Source organism: Berghia stephanieae, chromosome 4 (assembly GCF_034508935.2).
Source record: "Berghia stephanieae isolate SIO BIC M18660-M18661 chromosome 4, UCSD_Bste_1.3, whole genome shotgun sequence".
Lineage (NCBI taxonomy): Eukaryota > Metazoa > Mollusca > Gastropoda > Nudibranchia > Aeolidiidae > Berghia > Berghia stephanieae.
Window position 1 is genome coordinate 54,415,260 of NC_088363.1, and position 22,500 is coordinate 54,437,759.

The 22,500-nt window shown below is 37.6% G+C and overlaps 2 protein-coding genes across 5 annotated transcripts in view; one reads left to right on the top strand and one right to left on the bottom strand.

Moving 5' to 3' along the window:
- The window catches only part of LOC144970840 (high affinity cationic amino acid transporter 1-like), a 45,233-nt gene that overhangs the window by 9,000 nt on the left and 13,733 nt on the right, over positions 1 to 22,500 (bottom strand). For all 4 annotated transcript variants that reach the window (XM_078910924.1, XM_078910925.1, XM_078910926.1 and 1 more), the window contains exons 2-12: positions 15,648 to 15,767; positions 13,465 to 13,584; positions 13,124 to 13,252; positions 11,124 to 11,279; positions 9,183 to 9,322; positions 7,013 to 7,127; positions 5,460 to 5,682; positions 4,726 to 4,865; positions 2,515 to 2,617; positions 1,376 to 1,512; positions 65 to 231 (exon numbers count right to left, since the gene is read on the bottom strand). In XM_078910924.1, the coding sequence (XP_078767050.1) occupies positions 65 to 231; positions 1,376 to 1,512; positions 2,515 to 2,617; positions 4,726 to 4,865; positions 5,460 to 5,682; positions 7,013 to 7,127; positions 9,183 to 9,322; positions 11,124 to 11,279; positions 13,124 to 13,252; positions 13,465 to 13,584; positions 15,648 to 15,762 (1,545 nt within the window). In that variant the 5' untranslated portion in view covers positions 15,763 to 15,767. The remainder of the gene's footprint in view (positions 1 to 64; positions 232 to 1,375; positions 1,513 to 2,514; positions 2,618 to 4,725; positions 4,866 to 5,459; positions 5,683 to 7,012; positions 7,128 to 9,182; positions 9,323 to 11,123; positions 11,280 to 13,123; positions 13,253 to 13,464; positions 13,585 to 15,647; positions 15,768 to 22,500) is intronic.
- Positions 18,719 to 22,500, top strand: part of LOC144971802 (uncharacterized) — a 23,532-nt gene continuing 19,750 nt past the window's right edge. The window contains exons 1-3 of the mRNA XM_078912879.1: positions 18,719 to 18,786; positions 18,966 to 20,290; positions 20,549 to 20,748. Of these exons, the coding sequence (XP_078769005.1) occupies positions 18,719 to 18,786; positions 18,966 to 20,290; positions 20,549 to 20,748 (1,593 nt within the window). The remainder of the gene's footprint in view (positions 18,787 to 18,965; positions 20,291 to 20,548; positions 20,749 to 22,500) is intronic.

Genomic DNA, 22,500 nt, shown 5'->3' on the forward strand with positions numbered 1-22,500 from the left:
GCCAAACGCCAACTTTACAAGGGCCTCAGCCCGACCCTGAAGGCTCTGAACTTAAATGACTCACCTTAAAAGACAGCTTCACAGTACTTTGTGGTTGTCTTTGGATGACAATGGTACCAACAAAGCAAAGGATAGCTAAGAAAGTGACAAGAAAAATGGTCCATCCTTTCCCTTTCACTAAATCGCTCTCACAGAATATAAGTACAGATGACATAGCGACGAGAAAGATACCTGTACGAAAGAGAAAGAGAAGAAAAAAACATTGATTACAAAAGAGCATGATCATAGCGAGAAAGATATTGCACCACAGATGTATAACCATATTATAGGGGAAAATATTGGCTAAGCGTGGCTCAGCGGTACTGTCTTTGCTTCGTACCTGAAAGGTAACAGGTTCGAATACCCGCTTCTCTGTGTGTGGCCTTGAGCAAGTCACCTCGCCCTAGCTCCGTTTGCGGCGCTGCACTGCGGCTGACGCCTGGGTTATTCCAGTCTTCCTTTGGAATAGACCCTAAAGACAAATTTCCCCATTAGGATGAATAAAAGGAATCATTTTATCTTATTTCTAGTATGATGCCGAAATACTGGTTCCAATCTCCTTGGAAGTGTGAAGCCTGTCCTCCAGAGCATGTGAAACACACATTGTGCCAGAGATCTTCTGGTTTCAAAGGGATGGCATTTTATTTTCTAGCCGAAATAAATGCTGGTCGTCTATAAAGATCATCCACCCTCGCTCTTTCACGCCCCATAATCATAAGAATCGACATATACACCCAGCTACTAAAATAGTTATGCCACTTTATGATTCAATATACAACCTGTTCAATGTTAGTCCTCCGGGGTATTGGTTAAACACTTCCAATGAGTTTGGAATCGGAAGATAGGAAGGTGTGTCGTCGAGACTTTTCTGCCCTATTTATATCTATTATACACAAAAAGGCGTCCTGTTTCACATCACATCAACCCCCTCCCCCCACCCCCCAAAAACCCCGACTTCCCCATCCCCCCCCCCCCCAAAAACAAAAAACAAACAAACCCCAAACAAACAAACAAAAACAAAAACAAAAACAAACAAACAATATTGCCAAATAAAACAAGCGGAAAACAAACAGCACATTAGAGAAAAGATCCAGAAAAGTCCTAGACTTAAGAGGTTTTTTTTTCAAGATGACGGCCGTTTTAATCGATCGATTTAAAGGTCGAGCTTTCAGACCAAAATGATTACAACTTGTTTTATTAGATTGTGGAATAATAGAAAAAGATTGAAGTAGTGTACTAGGTGGAAATGATGTGGTAAAGAAGACAAAGTAAAGGCTGGAAAGGACGAAGAGAGGTGAACTGAAAGAGACAAAGGGGGAAGAAGAGGGAAACTTACAGATAATGGTAATGGAGATTTTTGTTACTCGTGATGTCAGAGGGGATGGATAAAGTACATTTGGGCTGAACAAATATTTGACTTGGAAGGTTGGGAATTGGTGAGCCATTTGTACACCTTTCTCGTCAGTTTCATATCTGAAAGGGATTATAAATAATTTAATAATAATAAAAATATTGTGACTTATCTCCTTTTATACACTTAGACAAAGAAATAAAAATAGTAGTCCTTCATAGCCAATAGGCTCTTGGAGCCGGAGTTTACCCCGATTTCAATAGAGTGAAACATACAACAGCAATTGCTTACGACCCTTTGGACGGCGCTAGTTTATCACAAAGTAACTGTCCGACAGGTCAAACAGATTCAGCTACCCAATCACTACTGGGTAGACAGGGTGGTTAGAAAAAAATATCAATTTCACCCAGGATCGATCTCGGTTTCTTTGTGTGTGAAGCGATTGCTCTACCCACTGAGCTATCCGGACCCCCTGACAAAGAGATCAGTACAATACAATATCTCAATTATGACCCAGCCTTGCAATCCGGTATGTTGTCGGAATAAACTAGTCTAGATGAAGAAAATTGAGTTTGAAGTAAACATGATCGGAATTATGCACCTTTAAATTTCCTCTATTGAAGGAACTAACTGTATTCTTTCTCCTTAATATAACATCTAAATTTAATCCAGGTTTCACTATTTCGGCTACTCATTCGTGCGGTCTTGTGGTCTAGTGATACGACACTCGCCTTCGAACTGGAAGGTTCAGGGTTCGGGTCCCGCTCTGAGCGGCGCCTAGTTGAGTCCTTGGAAAAGGCCCTTTACCCGTACTCAGGTGTAAAATGAAAATGACGTTCCCTCAAAAAAGACGTCCGTCAATAAAGTTGTTCCCTAAAAAAAGTTACCTAAAAAAAGACGTTTCTTTTAAAAAAAAGAGGTTCCCTCAAAAAGACATTTCCTTCAAAAAAGACGTTTCTTTTAAAAAAGACGTTTCCTTAAAAAAAGACGTTCCCTCAAAAAAGACAATAAAGTTGTTGCTAAAGGCCACACAGCGCATCGGCGTGTGATCGAACTCGGTACCTTTCGGTACGAAGCAAAGACCGTACCACTGAGCCACGCTGCCCTTTACCCTTTTACATTACCTTAAAATCAAGACAGCAATACAAACGAGAGTGTAAGCAAGCAGGGTTCCGATAGACATCATATCAACAAGTTCTTGTAGATTAAATACCATTGCCATGATTCCTGGATGAAAAAAAAGAAGAAAATTAACAATAGCATTGTTTATTGTTTTTAGATCATCAGCGAGGTGATGTTTGTTTTTGTTTAAAGGGGTTCTACTGCGCTAGCGCCACTTCTAGATCACTCAAAAAAAAAAAAAAAGAGGAACTGCACTGCTTCCCTCTCAGCTAAGGATCCTCACCAGGACTAGGAAAGAATCGAGCAATCTCAGTTCAGCACATCGAGCAATATGGAAATGATAAACTGATATGTGTCAATTAATGACATAATCAGTCGGAGGGTAAAAATGTTGGATTTGCATTTTTTTTTTTTTCATTTTCTGGAAGAATATGCTTCCCAGAGCATTTTAATCTTTATTTGAAGTAAATCGAGTGATTTTTCATGAAGTTATGGTCAGATGTAACTTTTATCAAATGTTAAAAATATTAAGAAGTGAAATTAAGCTTTGATATTTCACGACAATGTACAAAAAGGGTTATCTAATTTAATCCAAGAGTGGTGATGAGTTCTCACGAGACCATTCATTATGGACAATAACGTTACACATTTTTTTGGTGCGCTGGTTACAATGGTTTAGGTGGGAGAGTATTTTACTTAAAAGCATACTAATCTATTGATGCAATATTTAATGGAAAATACTCAACTGTCAGCCCGCCATATAAATGGATAAACTTCACTGTTTTTGGTCTGTTAGTACAAAGCCTTCTTACGATCATAACCTGACACTCACCAAAAGATTACGTCAAAATACAAGGCAGGACCACCAAAAGAAAGCAACTCGTGAATTCTATCATTAATCACCCAACGGGCGGTCTAGAAACAACGACAAAGAGCCGAATGACGTCAACTTCATTCATTCTATTGAATGGATAAATTGACGCGAGTCATCAGAATCTCTTTGTTATTGTATTTAGACGGCCAGTGAGATAGGTTCAAGGACGATCCTTTTTGTTCTAAAATTATTTCATTAAACTACCACTAAAAATTCAACAACGGTTAAGTATCTACTAACAATATCTTCCTAAAGATATAGATAATATCAGGTGTGGGATTATTTGATAACAAACTTCATGACCTAAATTGATAACATTTTATTGAATATTCAGAGTAAATACATTCAAATAATAAAAAAAAAAAGATTAATAAATGAGCAGATGTACTAGATCAGATAGTTATCTGTAGTAAAATCAGCAATCCTTCATAGCCAAAAGGACAAACGAGCCGGATTACTCTATACGGACGTGAACTTGTGGCCTTGAACAAGTCACCTAGCCTTAGCTCAATTTGCCGCGCTGCAATGCGGCTAGCGCCTGGGTTATTCCAGTCTTCCCTTGGAATAGATCTTAAAGAAAAATTTCCCCTTGGGATGAATAAAGGGATTATTATTTATTATTTATTATGTCGGTGTGAAACCCGACGCATAGAATTGGGTAGTTGAGTCTGTTAGTTGTAGCGGAAAAGTACTTTGTGATAGACAATTGTCCTATCCAAAGGGTATCAAGCAATTGCTATTGTCCGTTTCACGCTGTAGAAACCGGGATAAAGTTTGAGTCTATAGGCCCAATGGTTCCGAATGACTACTTAAAAAGAAAGCTGAAAGTAAGCTATCGTTAGTGATGCTCTCGGGGTAAAAAAAATCTCATCGGTTGTACAATGAATACAACTCACTATTCACGTTCTTCTGGTGATCGAGGGGAGAGGGTGGATTAGAAGAAGGATGAGGACTTTTTCTTCTTCTTCTTTCAGTTTATCCCGCATTTTGCAGGGCCGCATAATGAATACCACATATCCATGCATCTCGGTTCAGCGCATCATCTTCGTCCAGGCCCAGTTCTTTCATATCACCCTTTATCTTATCCCACCATCTAGTCTTTGGGCGTCCCTTTTTCCTCTTTCCCGCTAATCGTAAGTCCAATACTTTTCTTCCTGCGTAACTCCCTCTCTCGTCTCTTTACATGTCCGAACCATTTCAATCTATCTTCTCTCATCTTTATTGATACATTCTTCACTTCAGCCAACCTTCAAATTCGTTCATTTCTCACTTTATCCTTTCGTGACCAGCCAAGTGACAAACATGAAGACAAACAGTCTAAATCTTTTAAAATACCTACCTGAGAATAGCCCAGAGATTGTAGTTCCTATGATAGGTGTTTGGAACCGGGGTGAAATCTTGCCCATGAACTTGAATATAACTCCGTCGGTACCCATTGCATAGAGGACTCGTGGCAAAGGAAACATGGCTCCAAGTAGACTAAAATTAATGAGAGTTTTACTTACATGTTATGATCTTTAAAAATGTTTAATGAATGAAGATAGTAAAAATAATCATAATGATGATAACAAAGACAGTACCTTAACAACAACAATCTTGATAATGATGATGATGATGATGATGATGATGATGATGATGATAATAATAATAATAATAATAATAATAATAATAATGTTCATTTACTATAGCGCTTTCTATGCAATTGCAACATCACAAAAGGTTATTTTATTTAGCTCAGACCATGGTCCTTGGGTTTGAGTCCCGCTCTGAGCGGCGCAAAGTGAGTCCTTGAAAAATATTCTTTACTCGCATTCTCTCATTGCTCTCAGGTGTGAAATGAACACATGACAGTTAACAGCTTTGTCTTTGTCGGGAAAAAAATTAACTATCGCCTTACCGGCGTTATGTCTCATCCTACATGCTAAGTGTTGCTGTTGGCTGGGGACCCCTTGTAAAGCGCTTTGAGCACGGTTAGTGGAAGCTGTGCTATTTAAATGCTCAGGTTTTTATTAATATATTAAACCAAAATGCTCAGATTTTATTAATATATTAAACGGCTGCAAACATACATACCTTGTCGTCAATCCTGCAATGGCTCCTGTACTAATAATGTATCTGGCAACTCCCCATCCTACCCTCTTGAAGACTTGGGGGAGGGGGGCCTTGGTGTCCAGGAGGTAGTATGGACACATGAGTGTCATGACGGCAGACACACAGAAATAGGAGAAGAAGATGAACAATAAGGAGACGATGATGGAAATCGGGATGGACTTCTGAGGATTCTGAGTTTCCTCACCTGTGGAAGTAAATAGAACAAAACAAACAAAAATCCAAATTATAATAAATAAATTGTGGTCTTGTGGTATGACATTCGGTTTCGAATCGGAAAGTTCTGGGTTCGAGCCTCGCTCTGTTCATAGTTGAGTCCTTGGAAAAGGCTCTTTTACTAACATTCTCTCACTGTACTCATGTGTAAAATGAGTACTTGGCCGTTAACAGCGTTGTACATGTCGGAAAAAAAAATGTAATATCGCCTCACAGGCGTCATGACTCGTTCTACATGTTACGTGTTGCTGTTGGTCCGGGACCCTTTCTAAAGCGCTTTGAGCACGTTTAGTGAATACTGCTCTATATAAAAGCACACGTTTTTAAACTAAGGGAAATGTGTTTGTCCCTGATAGCGTCGTACAGATAAGCCCAAACCGTAGCCTCTGTTAACTAATAATAACCCGTCTTCTTCCCCAATGATTACTTCACAGAACAAGACGAAGATCGCCAAAATAAATTGAAAACTCATCCTCTGACTCTGCCCAAAACATCACGTCACAAAACACGGTGACGACCACCAAAAAAAAAAGGTGAACCGATTAAGTATTTATTGAATTCAACAATACAACCAATGCCAGTAACTTCGAAGTTCTTTGATTAATGAATTGGTCAATCGTTCATTCAGCAAAATCTCACATTTGTCATTCCTGATTTATGCATCCGTGGCCGAGCGTAATGCAACAAAGTCAAGCAATGATGAGCGTGGTCAGGGATAGGACTCTTGAGAATTATAGCAATCACTCTGACCCAGGACGGTGTTCCGATAGCTCACTTGGTGGAGCACTTACTTCACACGCAATAAGGATTGAGTTCGACCTCGTTGGAAGTCAAGATTTTTTCTGACCCCCGCCAACACCTGTCCATCCAGCTGTAATTGGGTAGCTGGGTCTGTTAAATCTGGCTGAAGATACTTTGCGATATACCAGCTTCCTAGAAAAAGGAGAGCAATAAATTGCTATTATCCGTTTCACGCTATAGAAACCGGGATAAACTCCGGTTCCATGTGCCTAATGGCTATGAAGGTCTACTACTGGCCCGGGACATTTATCATTGGATCGTGCAATTTCATACACATCAACTTAATCAAACATGGCTACCATCAGACGCAGGCATAACGGCTAATTTTAGAGTCCTAATACAAAAAGAGAGCCTAACGGGCGATGTGTACTTGTTGGAATAGAAATTTGGTTCCATAGGGCCTACTGAAGGAATGGATAAGGCATTGCCACAGGTATCGAGTATGGTGTAACCATGGAAATGGGCTACCGTGAGTATTTATTCATTCACCTCATCCTTACCAGTAGTTGCGATGACGTCAAATCCAACAAATGCATAGAAACAAGTAGCAGCTCCCGCCATCATGCCTGAGAAACCATAAGGCATGAACCCTCCTTTCCCGGCGTGGGAAGGGATCTAGGGAAGCAAATTAGGAAATATAATTTATTATCCTAGAACCGTTTCCTGTGAGCTTATTTTAGAAACTTTACTGCATGTAGCTACAAAGTTGAGTAGGTTTTAACATATAAATCCAAACAAAAACGGACACCCCCCCCCCCCCCCCCCGACAAATAAAACTAAACAAAAAAAAAACCCAACAAAAACAACCAAAAAAAAAAACAACAAAAAAAAAAAAACAACCAAAAACCAACCAAACCGAAAAATCCCCCAAAAACAGGACAAAACAAAACAAACAATAAAGTAAAACTCAGAAACAAACGATAACTTACAAACCAAAAAAAAAAAAAAAAAAGAAAAAAAAGGGGGAAAAAAAATTATTTAAAATTAAAAAAAGAAAGAGACAATAAACTAAATATAATAAAACCATTCAACATCTCCCATCCCTTGAGAAAAAACCTTTTTTTTAAAAATCCAACCAAAAATCTTTTTTAATAATTTCGGAAATTGCTAAGCGTAGGTGCGTTATCCTGTTAAAATATGAGTAATAAATACAAAAATTGAATAGAATTGTCAAATTCTTATTTAGTGGCATTCCTTTGTGAGTTATTCGGACATATTCTCAGAGGGAATACTGCCAGGGTGCCAGAGAGACTGGGGTCATCATCGTTATCATAAACTCACAGAGTGTGACAAACCTACCAATTTCACTAAAATGATTTTTAAAAGATCGACACAATCTGATTATTGATCTTCCCATCACTAATGTTACTTTTATGAATTCGATCACGAAGAATTTTCATTACTCCTTCATCTCAAATTGGAATCGTGATCTTTTTAGAGAAAAAACATGATTGATTTTGGTGATGTATTTCCCTTTACCTCGGCCATAGCTAGCTTGCTTGATTTCATGCAAATATACATACATTTTGAGTCCTTCATGTTCTGATCACCTTTTACAGTTTACAAGGTCATCCGGAATCAAACTCGAACCCTTTTCGTGTAAAGCACGTGCTATACCAGCTGAGCTATCGGGAATCTCGAGTCATGCAGTGTCACGTGTAAATCAATGCAATCATTATGTAAAGCTGTGTGTCGAATGCTCACAACACTGGAACACCTATGGTTCAGCAGGATTAAGAAAAGAAGTACACGGCGTCATAAGATGCTGTTGTCTCGGCATTCCATGAAGGCGATAGGATTAATCCATTGAACAAACATCTGATCAGCAGGAATCAACCTATGTTGTCTTAATGAGAACATTGACGATTCATGGTGATGAAACTCGCATCTAAAACCGGGTATTGCCTTAACAACTCGATCATCTCGTCACCCTCGCTCCCCTAACTCCCCCAACGAATGGACTGAAAGAAACTAGCTAGCTGGCTACACACTGACCTCATCTTCACTAAGATTCCAATTATTCCAGTCCATTTTTTTCTTCTTTTTTTTTAACCTCAGGAAAGGGAGACACCCAATGTTTGTCGTCACTTTGCCAGTTTAGATTTATCTCCATCTTTTAAATACGACAATAAACAGGTATAGGGATATTGACCTTTAAAAAAAAATAAATAAGAAATAAATAAATAAATAAATAATTAAATTAAAAAAAATAATTAATGAATAAATAATTAAATAATAAATAAATAAACAAATAAATAAGTACATAAATCTCATCTCATGTAGTTCCATATCTGAAGCAGACGTCGGAGGTCATCTTCCGCCAAGCTGATCTATCTCTTGCCAGTTCTATTAAAGCAGCGCCACCTTTCTCAGCTTCATCTGTCCAAGTTCTTATCCCTTTCAAATACGTTATTCTTTGTCTTCCTCTTATTCTTTTTCCATTCATCTTTCCAGTCAAGGCGAGTATTTCCAAACCAGGGTGGCGGATAATGTGTCCTAAAAATTCCATTTGGCGTTTGATGATTTTTGTTATCAGTGATCTTTTTCTAAGTAAATAAATACTTTCAAAAAAATTGATTTTATATGACTTAATAACCCTGGTACACTCTTAGATAGGGGACTTTAGATAGTAATCATTTCTATCTACGTATTCGCTGGCTACACACTGACCTCATCTTCACTAAGATTCCAATTATTCCAGTCAATCTTGAAGAGACCACAGATTGTGATGTAGAGGATGACCAACAAGTTGACTACGGTGAAAATGTTGTTGAAACGAGTGGACTCTTTCACTCCCAAGGCAAGAACAACTTTGGAGAGAGGGTGAAAAATGAAACAAATTGAAATTTCTAAAAAGCGCAATATCCGCTAAATTATGTGCTCAAAGCAGCGTTTGAGACAATAGTAAATCATGCTTATTATGATAATATGGTTGTCGATTTCACTATCTTTTTCATTGTCATAATTTTTATTATCACTATCGATGGTATTGTCGTCGTTGCCGACATGTATCATCATCATCGTCATCATCATCATCATCATCATCATCATCATCATCATCATCATCATCATCATCATAATAATAATAATAATAATAATAATAATAATAATAATAATAATAATAGTAATAATAATAATAATTAAAAAATAAATAATGATAATAATAATAATAATAATAACAATAATAATAATAATAATAATCATCATCATCATCATCATCATCCTCATCATCATCCTCATCATCATCATCCTCATCATCATCATCATCATCATCATCATCATATTCATCACAAAGCTCAAATTATATCATTGATGGCAAGCGTATTTGCCTGTTCCGTGTTAACCTTTTAAAAAAACAAAACAAAAGTCACTCGGAGCCGGAGTTTATCCCTGTTTCTTTAGCGTGAAACGGACAATAGCAATTGCTTGTAACCTTTAGGATATGACGCTATTCTATAGCAAAAAAAAAAAAAAAAAAAAAAAATCCGCCCGAACTAACAGATCCAGCTACCCATTCACTGCAGAGTAGGTCAGAAAAAAATCTCGACTGCACCTGGGATCGATCTTGATCCCTTTGCGTGTGAAGCGAGTGTTTTATCATTAATTTGTGCACATTTCTTTTTACAGTCCACAATTTTTAACAGCTTGGTAAATATTCTCTTCTTGAAACTTTATTCGTTTTCCTCAGTGAGGCAAATAGACTTATCCCAAATTTAATGTTGTTTTTGACTATAGATCATATCTGCAGTAGCAAGACTAGGAACGAAGTTGACGTCACTCAGCTCTTTATCATCATTTTAGACAACCTGTTAGTGATTCGTTCTCAGTAAATTATTGATGCTACGCGTTTAGTTAAAAAAACTCACAACATTCGCCAGTTGGATAAAACGTACCAACACACAAAACCTTTAACGTTCATAGTCTGATTAATACGATTTAGTGAAAACTACTCATAAAAATGGCTGGCTAAAAACAAAAACAAAGAGCTGAGTGACGTCAAATTCGTTCTATCTATTGATGCTGTGCGCTTAGGTAATTAACTCACAACATTCTGCCAGCCGGATATGACCTACCAACACACAAAACTGCGTGTAACATTGACCGTTTATAGTCTGATTGATACAATTTAGTGAGAATTACTCATAAAAAAATAGGACGAGGTGGCCAAGTGGCTGGGCATTGCACTGTAACCCGGAAGGTCCCAGATTCGAGCCCCGCTTTAGGCACTTTCGCTTTTTTTCCTTGAGTAAGATTATTAACCCCCAATTTGCTCACTTGGAGGTGATTCCTGTTGACATCAGACATCTTGCTTGGCGAATTATCTTTATTCCTTCGTGGAATGCCTAGGCGACGGTATCTTATGAAGTCGTGGCGGAAAGGCATAATTTACTCATAACGATGGCTGAGTAAAAACAATAACAAAGAGCTGCGTGACGTCAAAATCGTTCCTTCCATATCAATCAGACAATAAGCGTTAAAGGTTGCATACAGGTTTGTGTGTTGGTTCGTTATATCCGGCTGGTGGATGTTGTGAGTGTTTTACTTAAACATATAGCATCTATTTTTACCGTTTTGAGAGATTGGATCACATTGTTGATTATGCCTACTTACTGGTGACGACGATTGTCAAGAGAAATGCCAGAAAATCTGGATAGGCCGATAAGTCGGAAATATGCATGGGCATGGTAGAGTTAAAGAAGTCTGAAATCTTGTTGTCTGCCAGGGAGTCAATGTAACCACTCAACCCACGGGCCACGGAGGCAGTTCCTGGAGAATAATAGGGATAGCCATTTTGTGACCATTATTATCATTCATTATCATCGTCATCATCATCATCATCATCATCATCATCATCATCATCATCATCATCATCATCATCATCATCATCATCTTTTCTTTTTCTTCTTCTTCTTCTTCTTCTTCTTCTTCTTCTTCTTCTTCTTCTTCTTCTTCTTCTTCTTCTTCTTCTTCATGATCATCACCACCACCATCCTCATCATCCTCATCATCCTCCTCCTCCTCCTCCTCCTCCTCCTCCTCCTCCTCCTCCTCCTCCTCCTCCTCATCATCATCATCATCATCATCATCATCAAGCAGACATAGGCCACCATGATTCTCCAATCGTATGTCATCGCCTCTGCTTGAAAGCAACCATAGAAATATCACAAAAATTAAAGAGTGCACGAGCCACTATAATAATATTATAAGAAAACCGAACTCATCGGTCGTATTAGGTGCAGTCCTATAAATAGAGTGGGGAGAAGCAATATTTTGGACCTAGGCAAAGTACTTTACATATAATGCCAAACTCCACCCAGGTATAAAAGAATACCTAGCTTAACACACAAAATTGGGAGCTGGATTTCTTGGGAAGAAAATGTTTGTTTGCTGTAATCCTTTATATGAGAAATAAATGAAGCATTGGAAAGCGCATAGAGACAGACAAAACCGCTATAGTTTGCGTTCAGTCCAATGTTGTAGTGGACAAAACAATGACCACTTGCAGTTACTGTAGCCGTCACACAAACTTGACTGGTATGTTACCGACTGCATACAACTTATGCGGTTGTGTGGTCTAGTGGTATGACACTCGCCTTCAGATCGGAAGGTCCAGATTCGAGTCTCGCTCTGATGGCGTCAATTTCGTTCCATCTTTATCGATAATATATTATGGCCAATATTAAATCTGAGTTTGCGAAGAATACTCCGGTTCCATGGGCTTTATGCACAGCCGTCATAACCTGACACCGCCGAGCCAAATAATTACGGCCAAATACAAGGCCAGACCACAAAAAGAAAGCAAATCATGTATTCAATCAGTAGACACCAAGATAACCACGCCTTTCGAACAGTCGTCATAATGTAAACAATAGCGGTGGTTGGTAAACAGGAAACTACACACGTTTTACTATCGATGGTATTTGTCTATGTAAAATACCCACTGGTCTATCGCTTGATCAATAGAACCAACACAGAAAACTATGTGTAAACTTAAATGTTTACGAGAAAAATCGAGTTATCAATTGGATTCAATAGTCTGACGTCACGTCGCCCAGCAACGGCGAGCAGCGTGGTTCTAAACAAAGAAAATCGGTACTTTTTATTCTTCATGCTGCCTAGAACTTTTCATATATCATGTATAAAAGTCAAAACATGATCAGATTTATAATGTTTTTCTCCTCTGGATACACTTTTATGCTCGTCGGAGAAGTATTTCATAAGGGCGTCCGCCATTGTTCCGATAGTTTAGATCCAGTTACTGTGACTCTGCGTCATTACGGGTGAAGTGACGTCACGACTGTTGAAGCGTATTGTAGGTAGAAAAACAAGAACAATGATCAGAGAGAGAAGTCGATTTCACTCATGTTATTACTTATAAACTACCAACCATGCTTGTCCGAGCACGTTTGAAGGTATGTCACACATTCTATGATTTGATTGTTCAAAAATCTACTGGTTAATTCAGTCAATGCGATCATTTCTTTCCTTGAGTACTACTAACGACAACTCACTAGACGGTGCACTGACCTAAAATGACGTCAAAATACAAGTCTTGGAATCAGGTTATAAGTTAAGGAAGGCGACACTTTATGATCTGAAAGACTACCTACCAATGACGTATTCGAGCACCAGGTTCCATCCAATGACGAAAGCCATGAATTCCCCGATCGTGACATAGCTGTAGACGTAGGCAGATCCGGCTCTAGGGATACGGGCTGCAAATTCTGCATAGCAAATAGCTGGAATAAACAGGGAAAAGGTTAAATTATTGAAAGATCGCCTTAAAACAGTATAAACTCCTAGTGGAGTTCCTAACCTGTGACTTTGCTTTCTCATTCTACATGTTAGGTGTTGCTGCTAGCTTGGGACACCTTGTATACCGCTTTGAGCACATTTACTAAGTGCATATCGTGCTACATAAAAAAACTCGTGTTTTCTTTTTAGATCTTACCAGCAAAGGCTGATGCTACAGCTGCTATCAAGAAGGAGATTATGATGGATGGTCCAGAGTTGTCGTGGGCAACCTGTCCGGAGACCACGTAGAGACCTGCTCCAAGAGTGCTTCCAATACCTGAACGAATAAATAAACAATTATATATGTTCATTAATGGCATCTTCATTGTTTCACCATAGTCATGTGCTTTACATTTATTTATTGCCCCAACTAGCCGCAGGTAACCGAATTTTTATTTGAAAAAGCGCATTCCGCCTATTCGGCTTATTTTTTTGTACTATCATTCTTACAACATTTTACTACTATAGTAGGAGTAATAGTAGTAGTAGTAGTAGTAGTAGTAGTAGTAGTAGTAGTAGTAGTAGTAGTAGTAGTAGTAGTAGTAGTAGTAGTAGTAGTAGTAGTAGTAGTAGTAGTAGTAGTTGTTGTAGTAGTAGTAGTAGTATTGTTGTAGTAGTAGTAGTAGTAGTAGTAGTAGTAGTAGTAGTAGTAGTAGTAGTACAGTAGTTGTAGTAGTAGTAGTAGTAGTAGTAGTAGTATGTAGTAGTAGTAGTAGTAGTAGTAGTAGTAGTAGTAGTAATAGTAGTAGTAGTAGTAGTAGTAGTAGTAGTAGCAGTCGTAGTAGTAGTAGTAGTAGTAGTAGTAGTAGTAGTAGTAGTAGTAGTAGTAGTAGACGTATTAACCAGCTAACTGTCCTAATCCAGAAAGACGAGTATTAATTTAAGAATTTGGCCAGAAAATAAATAACCGTCTTTGTGATGAATGGCATTTATTAACTGGTTAATACCGTTTAAACATATTAATTTTCTTGTAGGCCGAAAGCGGTTATGATCTAATTATTCCTTTTAAGTATTTGATCCTAAATGTTGACAAACATTACCACGGTAATATTTCATCTGATCAATTTCATGGTTCAAGCTCAAATTTACAATCTCTTGTAACTATGATCACCCTTTGTGCGGTCTCGGAAACTTTTTGTATAACATTTTTTTTTTTTGTGAACAACTGGTCCGTGTGTGCGACGCAAAGTTGAGTCCTGAGTTGAAAAAGCCTCTTCACTTACATTATCTCACTGCACTCAGGTGGGAAATGATACCCGACCGGTAACAGAATTGCCCTTGTCTTATAAAGGTTTTAATACCGTCTTGTAAATTTGTTCTATCTTATCTTATCTTATTTGACGCTGGTCATAGGACATATTTAATTTTACTTTTATTTTATTTTAATTTTTATCCTTTTAATTCATTATACAACAAACAGAATAATCTCAAATCACAAAATGTCTTTCATATGTAAAAATAATCAAACCAATTATATCCACATGGCACTGTGAAGCCTTGGTTAATCATTATTCACTACTACTGAAGGTATTGAAAATTAATTAAATGAAACGTATATAAAGCTAACACGTTAATGGAATAAAATTATTCATACTGAGATCTCAGTGATATAACTCTCTGTCAACCATGATTTTAATTTGGTTCAAAGAACAATCCTTTTAATTATCTTGTAAAACTGTTTGGTCACAATTAGTGAATATTGCACTCAAAAAACGCTGTTGTCCTTCAAAGAGATAAGGCACATGAAGCCTGAGTTTATCCCGGTTTCTTTATCGTGAAACGGACAATATAATTGTTTGCTATCCTTTGGATATGACGCTAGTCTATCGCAACTTACTTTCCGCCAAATCTAACAGACCTAGCTATTCAATCACGGCTGGGTGCACATGGGAGGGGGGGGGGGGTGTCAAAAAAAAAAATCTCAACTTCACCCGGGATCGATCTCGGTCCTTTTGCGCGTGAAGCGAGTGATCTATCAACTGATCTATCTGGACCCCCGCACTATATAAATGCTCACATTATCTGGTTGTCGGATTTTAAGCATCTATTTACCAACTATAGGAAAATCGTCACATTCGTTACGATACAAGCAACATATTTCTTATTCAAATTTCTTTTGTATATCATAAAATTTGAAGAAAATGATCAGTGGCGTTGTAGGGTATGTCTTGCTAAAGAAATTAAGCATCGGAAGAACTTTACTGCTATTGTTTTTGAGTGATAAAAATATTTTTTTTTTGTTATAGGTGGGTGTGAAGTTTTGGGGAAAATCGCGAAAATGGCTGGTAAGAAGAGAAATTAAAAAATCCAAATATAAACATCGTTCAACGCATTCCTTACCTAGACCGATGAGGTCAAAGGTGGTCAGACATCTTTTGAGGTCAGTCTTCTCGACTGTTTCATTGGATAGGACTTTCTTCCTGAGCAGCTTCTCTACGATCCGGGAGAGGGTCATCCCCGCTGAAAAACAGCTATAGTTGATGAAAACTGAATACGATTTGCTTGGTCACTTTTAAAGAAACCCGATAGTCTAGTTTGAGATCACCGAAAATCCCAACCAGACAGAGAACCCCACTAAAAGGTATACACTCAAATTTTGATACAATGTTATTTCTAACAAACCTATCAGTGCAAAACAGAGAGTTGATATTGAAGGAAAAAAAATTGCCAGGGCCAGGCCAAAACAAAAGAAATTAAAAGTTTATTTTAGGCAGTTTGCCAATTCAGAACACAAATCAAATCTTAATTCACAAACAGAACGGAACCTAGAAAAAAGTATTAGGTATATTCTAGGGGGATCGAAGACGAAGTAAATGTGACGGCTCCGCCAATATTGGAGATCAAACGACCCTATTCAGGACAAAAGATTTAATTCTGAATTCAAAAACATCTACCAATCCCTTGTGTCACGTTAATCCTGATTTCTAAAGCTTAAACCGACAGTGATAACTGATTTGAATGACGATAATTATATGCTGAGCACAATTTAATTAACTTAAATACATTACTGATTAAAAAATAGGACCCCGCATAATAATTATATGTGACTGTTGGAAGTTACCGTAGGGAAGGAACGAAATTGACGTCGCTCAGCTCTTTGTTAATGATTCTAAAAAGCCATTTTAATTATTAGTTCTCACTAAATCATATCAATCCGACGGGCGGATGTTGTGATTATTTTACATAAACGCATATAATTCAAATTATCGTTTTAAGCGAACACGCTCTAATAAACGCACCCATTTCAGATTTTTAACGATCTGTTTTTATCGTTGTCATTTTGAAGTTTTGAAGGTCATGTCTGATAACCCAATTCCTGATCGGCTCATTGTTGTAATGGAAAACTCAAAAGATGACGCAAATTATTGTCCATTACAACAGTTAAACTAGGCCCATAAGTGGGTCCGGATGTCAGACCTGTATATATGTACATGACGATAGTGTGTAATAATATCAAGATTACAATAATGATAATAATTCAGATTATCAAACATTCAATTAAAAAAAATAGATTAAAAAAAAACATACTAGGTCTAAGTCAAATCCCTCTCCCTCAGATAAAAACTTCTGAAATACTGTCGGCTAAAATCAAGCGACTGGCATTTTCCCTATCATTATATAAAAAAAAAACAGCGTTTATTGATAAAGTAAAACAGTTTCATGCATATCTTGTTTAGCGAAATCAATTTTTAAAATTTAGGGGCTACGTGCACAAAACACAAAAGTAAACTATCTAATTACAAACAAAACTTATAAGCTTGTTTAAATTAACATTGTTGTAATTGACAATATTTTTGGGTTGTATGAGAGTAGAGTCTATTTCATTACGCACAAAAATGAGAAGCATAACGATTTGCAAAGGAGTAAATGCCGGTTAATGGTCACCTGCTTCGAACCTTAGCCTATTTGATTAGGATAAGAGCCAGTTGGTTCAATTAATTGGCTCATAATTACGACTAGTTATCGAGAAAAAGAAAACTGTTAATAATCATAATATCGCAACGCTGCTTATCACTTATGTCATAACTGACGTGAATATATTTACAGGTCTGATAACCTAATTCATTATGGGCTCATTGTTGGAATGGAAATCTAAAAGAAATGACGCAAAAAATTGTCCATTACAACAATGTTAAACTAGGCCCATAAAATGGGTTCGGATGTCAGACCTGCATATATGTACACGTCGGTCATAACAGATTATTCTAAAAGATATCCGAAAATACATCAAGTGTCCTCTTGATCACCTTTTTATCTTAAATCTTTGAAAGGACATGGTGTTAATTTAGATTAGAAATATCATTTGACATAAAATCTATGAATGGACCTTAATAACATTGATACCTCATAGCGGTATTGGCAACAGTGACGATGGTGATGATGGTAGTTGTCACGTTACTGTAGAACGAACTTAAGTCTCAATGGGCAATTAGCTTTACATAAGAAAGACAGAGGAGCTAGTATGTAATTGCCTTTAGGAAAGTGAAGGAACCGATATAATTTTATGTGCGAAAGGGGGAGATGGCAGAGACCAAAAATTGATTTTCCTTCAAGGCTCTGTATAAATTGTAACTCAATTGAAGACGAGTACCACAATAATCTGTGAATGCAGACGGTATAACTATTTCAGAGGAAAAAATTTACCTAATTATTTAATTGGAAAGCCAAATATGTACAAGTTTATACAATTTATAAATAACTCCACAGGGACAGAATTGCGAAGATTTGGAATTTTTTGTCGTGTTTTTTATTTTAAAATTATTATTATCTTTTTTTTATTGATTACTCTACCTATTTATTGTGGTATGCATCAATGTATAAGATTATGACATATATTATTTGAATATTTCGTCTATTAGCCATGATTGAATCCTTTGAATTCATTTTTTCCCTCACTGTTTGTTGTACAAGTGTATTCGTAGATCAGTGTGTGTGTATGTATGTGTGTGTGTGCGCGCGCGCACGCGTGTGTGTATTTGTCTGGGTGGGTGGATATGTGTGTAGGTGAAGGGTGTGAATAGAGGAACGTGTTTGTTTGTTAGTCATTATAATTGAGCAAGTCTTGGGCTTGATACGCATATGAGAAATATATTATATTAATGTAAATGTGCAATTCTTATTTTTCTCTACTTGTAATGTATGAGGTATGGGGTGTAGGGCATGAGAGGGAGGAGTAGTACCTCACGGTGAAAGGCAGTCACGCTTCTTGGTGATCCTGAGAAGTGGCTTAGTAACTTATTTGGTCTCCACCTCATGTGTCTAACTCGTATATGGCTCCAAGTAACTGATGTGCACTCAGTGGCCACACCCCGGGCAACGGTTTTGACTGACCGGCTAAACTATACGAGGGGACCCAAAGGCTCTGCCGGAGGGTAAGGAGTCGTCTTTCCTTTATGTGCATGAAGACTGTTATGGCGGAGAGTGCAGATGATCCAGCAACATGGACAATGGACTTGATGGCGTTACAGCAAGGTGTATGGTACACGTGGAGCGCGTCAAAGACGTTAAATGATTGCGGTCGGCCATCGTAGAAAGGATTGGGGCCCTACTATGTATTATCCCATTGTATTGAAATGAATCATGCCACGTAAAGTTTATGGAAGTTATACAGGTACCCTGAGACCCTGCGGGTGTGATACCTGTTGTAAATATTAACAGTGAAGAGACAATCTCTTCAGGGAGTAGTACAAACGAGGATGACGACGTCAATCTAAACCCTGCGGGAGGATTGGAGTCCGATAATGTATGTATGAAATATGCAGGGAAATGTCTACGCATTGGAACATGGAATGTCCGGACATTATATACACTAGGTAAACTGGACAACTTGATTAAGGAGACAGATGAGATGAAGGTGGACATCCTAGGAGTGTCTGAGCACAGATGGACAGAAGAGGGTACTGTAAAAAGAGACACTCACAAATTTACCTATTCTGGAGGTAGTGAACATCAACATGGTGTGGGTGTGCTGGTGAAATCTAACATTCTCAAATATATTATAGGTATATATGCTGTAAGTTCCAGAAACATGATGATAAAATTGAGAGCCAGACCTTTTGACATGTCAATCATCCAGACATATGCACCCACAAGTGATTATTCGGATGAGGACATTGAAATATACTACGAAGAATTACAAAGTATGATGAAACACGGAAAATCAACGGATGTGTTAATTGTCATGGGTGACCTAAATGCTAAAATTGGGAACGGGAAGGAGAGTGACGTGGTTGGCCAATATGGACTTGGGGTTAGAAATGAGCGCGGAGACAGACTAGTTCAATTCTGCATTGAAAATGAGCTGATTGTTACCAACACCTTTTTCCAGAAACCAAAGAGAAAATTATACACATGGAAAAGTCCAGGGGACTGGTGTAGAAATCAAATAGATTACATTATGATCAGGAAAAGGTTTCGCAACAGTGTAAAATCATGCCAAACATACCCGGGAGCTGATATCAATTCTGACCATAACCCACTTATTGCAAAGCTAACGTTAAAGCTAAAGAAAATTAAAAAACCAAAGCTATTAGAAAAATTGGACATCGATCGTCTAAAATGGTCATCAGAATTGCAGGAGAAATATAATGTCTCTGTTTCGAACAGATATGATGAACTACTTATTGAATCACAAGAACAATTCTCACAAGCAAATGCAATTGAAGAAATTTATATAAAATGGAACATATTCAAAGACAGCATAAAATTCGGTAATAAGGTTATTCCAAAGAAGGAGAAAAGAACAAGAAAGCAATGGATGACACCAGAAATTTTGGATCTCATGTCAGAACGTAAACAAATGAAGAACAAACCAGAGTATGAAGCGCTGAATAAGAAAATCCAACACAAATGTCGCATAGCAAAAGAAAATTGGCTTAACCACAAATGCAGGATGATCGAAATATTTTGCCTAGATGGAAAAGCAGCCCACGAGGAAATAAGACAAATTTCGGGCAAAAAACGCACCACTAACAACAATAACTGTATTAAAGACAAGAATGGTAAAATATTATTTGAGAAAGAGGATATAAAAGAAAGATGGTGTCAATACATTGGCGAGTTATTTGATGATGACAGGCACCAAATACCTTTGCCAAGCAACACTGAAGGTCCTCCAATACTCGCATGTGAGATAGAAAATGCATTGAAAAATATGAAAGATGGCAAGGCTGAGGGTGAAGATGGCATTGTAACAGAAATGCTAAAAATTTTGAAAGAATTCTCAATTGTGAAACTAACAGATCTCTTTAATAGTATTTACAATACAGGCTATATTCCAGACGAACTTGCCAAATCGGTTTACATCACCCTACCGAAACAAACAAAGGCGACAACTTGCAGTGATTTCCGCACAATAAGTCTGATGCCCCATGTAACTAAATTATTATTGAAGATCATCCTAGAAAGAATCAGGGCTGCCATCGATAATGAAGTTGGCGATGTACAGTTTGGCTTTAGAAAAAATAATGGAACAAGAGAAGCAATTTTCTGTTTAAATAATATCACACAAAAATACCTTGATCATCAAAAAGAAATCTATGCATGCTTTATCGATTACGCAAAAGCATTTGATAGGGTACAGCATGGAGAATTAATGACATGTCTGGAAAAGGCAGGCATTGATGGCAAAAATATACGGCTAATAACCAATCTATATTGGCATCAAAAAGCAGCCATCAGGATTCAGGGCGATCTGTCACCTTTCACGCCAATTAAAAGAGGAGTTCGGCAAGGATGTATCCTCTCTCCATATCTATTTAACCTGTACACAGAGTTTATCTTCCGTAAAACCGAGCACATTCCAGGTATTGTTATTGGAGGTAGGAGGATAAATAATCTGAGATATGCAGATGATACAGTATTGTTGGCATCGAACGAGACAAATCTACAGATCCTTGCAAATCAAGTAAACCTGAACAGTACAGCAAAGGGTCTAGAGATGAATGTTCAAAAGACGAAGGTAATGGTCATGTCAAAGAAGCCTGAAAAAAGCGCAAAAGTCCAAATTAATAATCAAAACATCGAACAAGTAGATTCTTTTAAATATCTTGGACAGACAATGACCAACAACGGAAAGAATGATCTGGAAGTGAAAAACAGGATTGCTATAGCTAAGTCGAGGTTCAGCCAACTGAATAACATTTTAACTTCGCAACAAACGCAGATGAAAACGAGAATAAGAATACTCAAATGTTATGTCCACTCAACACTTCTCTACGGCTCAGAAACATGGACCTTGAACAAACAAATAGAGAAAAGAATTGAGGCCTTTGAAATGTGAACTTTCCGTCGCCTTGGAAAAATCAGTTGGAAAGAAAAGAAAACAAATCAAGAAGTCTGTGACATTCTTGATATCAGACCGACCCTAATGAAAGTAATAAAAACAAGAAAACTTAAGTATTTTGGACACCTAAGACGCCATCAAACTGTCAACAAGGACATTCTTGAGGGTAGAGTTGAGGGGAAAAGAGGAAGAGGCAGGCCAGCAAGAACTTGGATAGATGATGTGAAGACATGGACAGGATTGTCGGCAGCCGAATGCAGTCAGCAAGCTGTCAACAGGGAAGATTGGCGTGTCATTTCAAGTCGACCTCAACCCATGAGATGACACTGGAAGAAGAAGAATGTATGAGTATCTTGTGACATTAGATAATGATTGAATCAATGAAGATCATAGTCACAACCGTTGTTGTTGCCATCATTAGTATTGTCTGTTGAAGTTGATTTTCACTATCACTGTTCATTGTTATTATTGCTATTTTTATTATGATAATGATAACGATGGTGGTAGTGATGGTGATGATGGTAGTGACGGTAACGGTGGTGATAGCGTTAATAATATTATTATTGTTGTTATTATTGTTATTGTTGTTATTATTAGTATTATTATTAGTGGTAATAGTGGTGGTGCTAGTAGTAGTGGTGGTAGAAGTTGTCGTGGTAATGGTGGTAGTAGTAGTTGTAGTAATAGTGGTAGTAGTAGTAGTAGTAGTAGTAGTGGTAGTGGTCGTAGTAGTAGTAGTAGTAGTTGTAGTAATAGTGGTAGTGGTAGTAGTAGTAGTAGTAGTAGTAGTAGTAGTAGTAGTAGTAGTCGTAGTAGTAGTAGTAGTAGTAGTAGTAGTAGTAGTAGTAGTAGTAGTAGTAGTAGTGGTAATGGTGTGTAGTAGTAGTAGTTGTAGTAATAGTGGTAGTA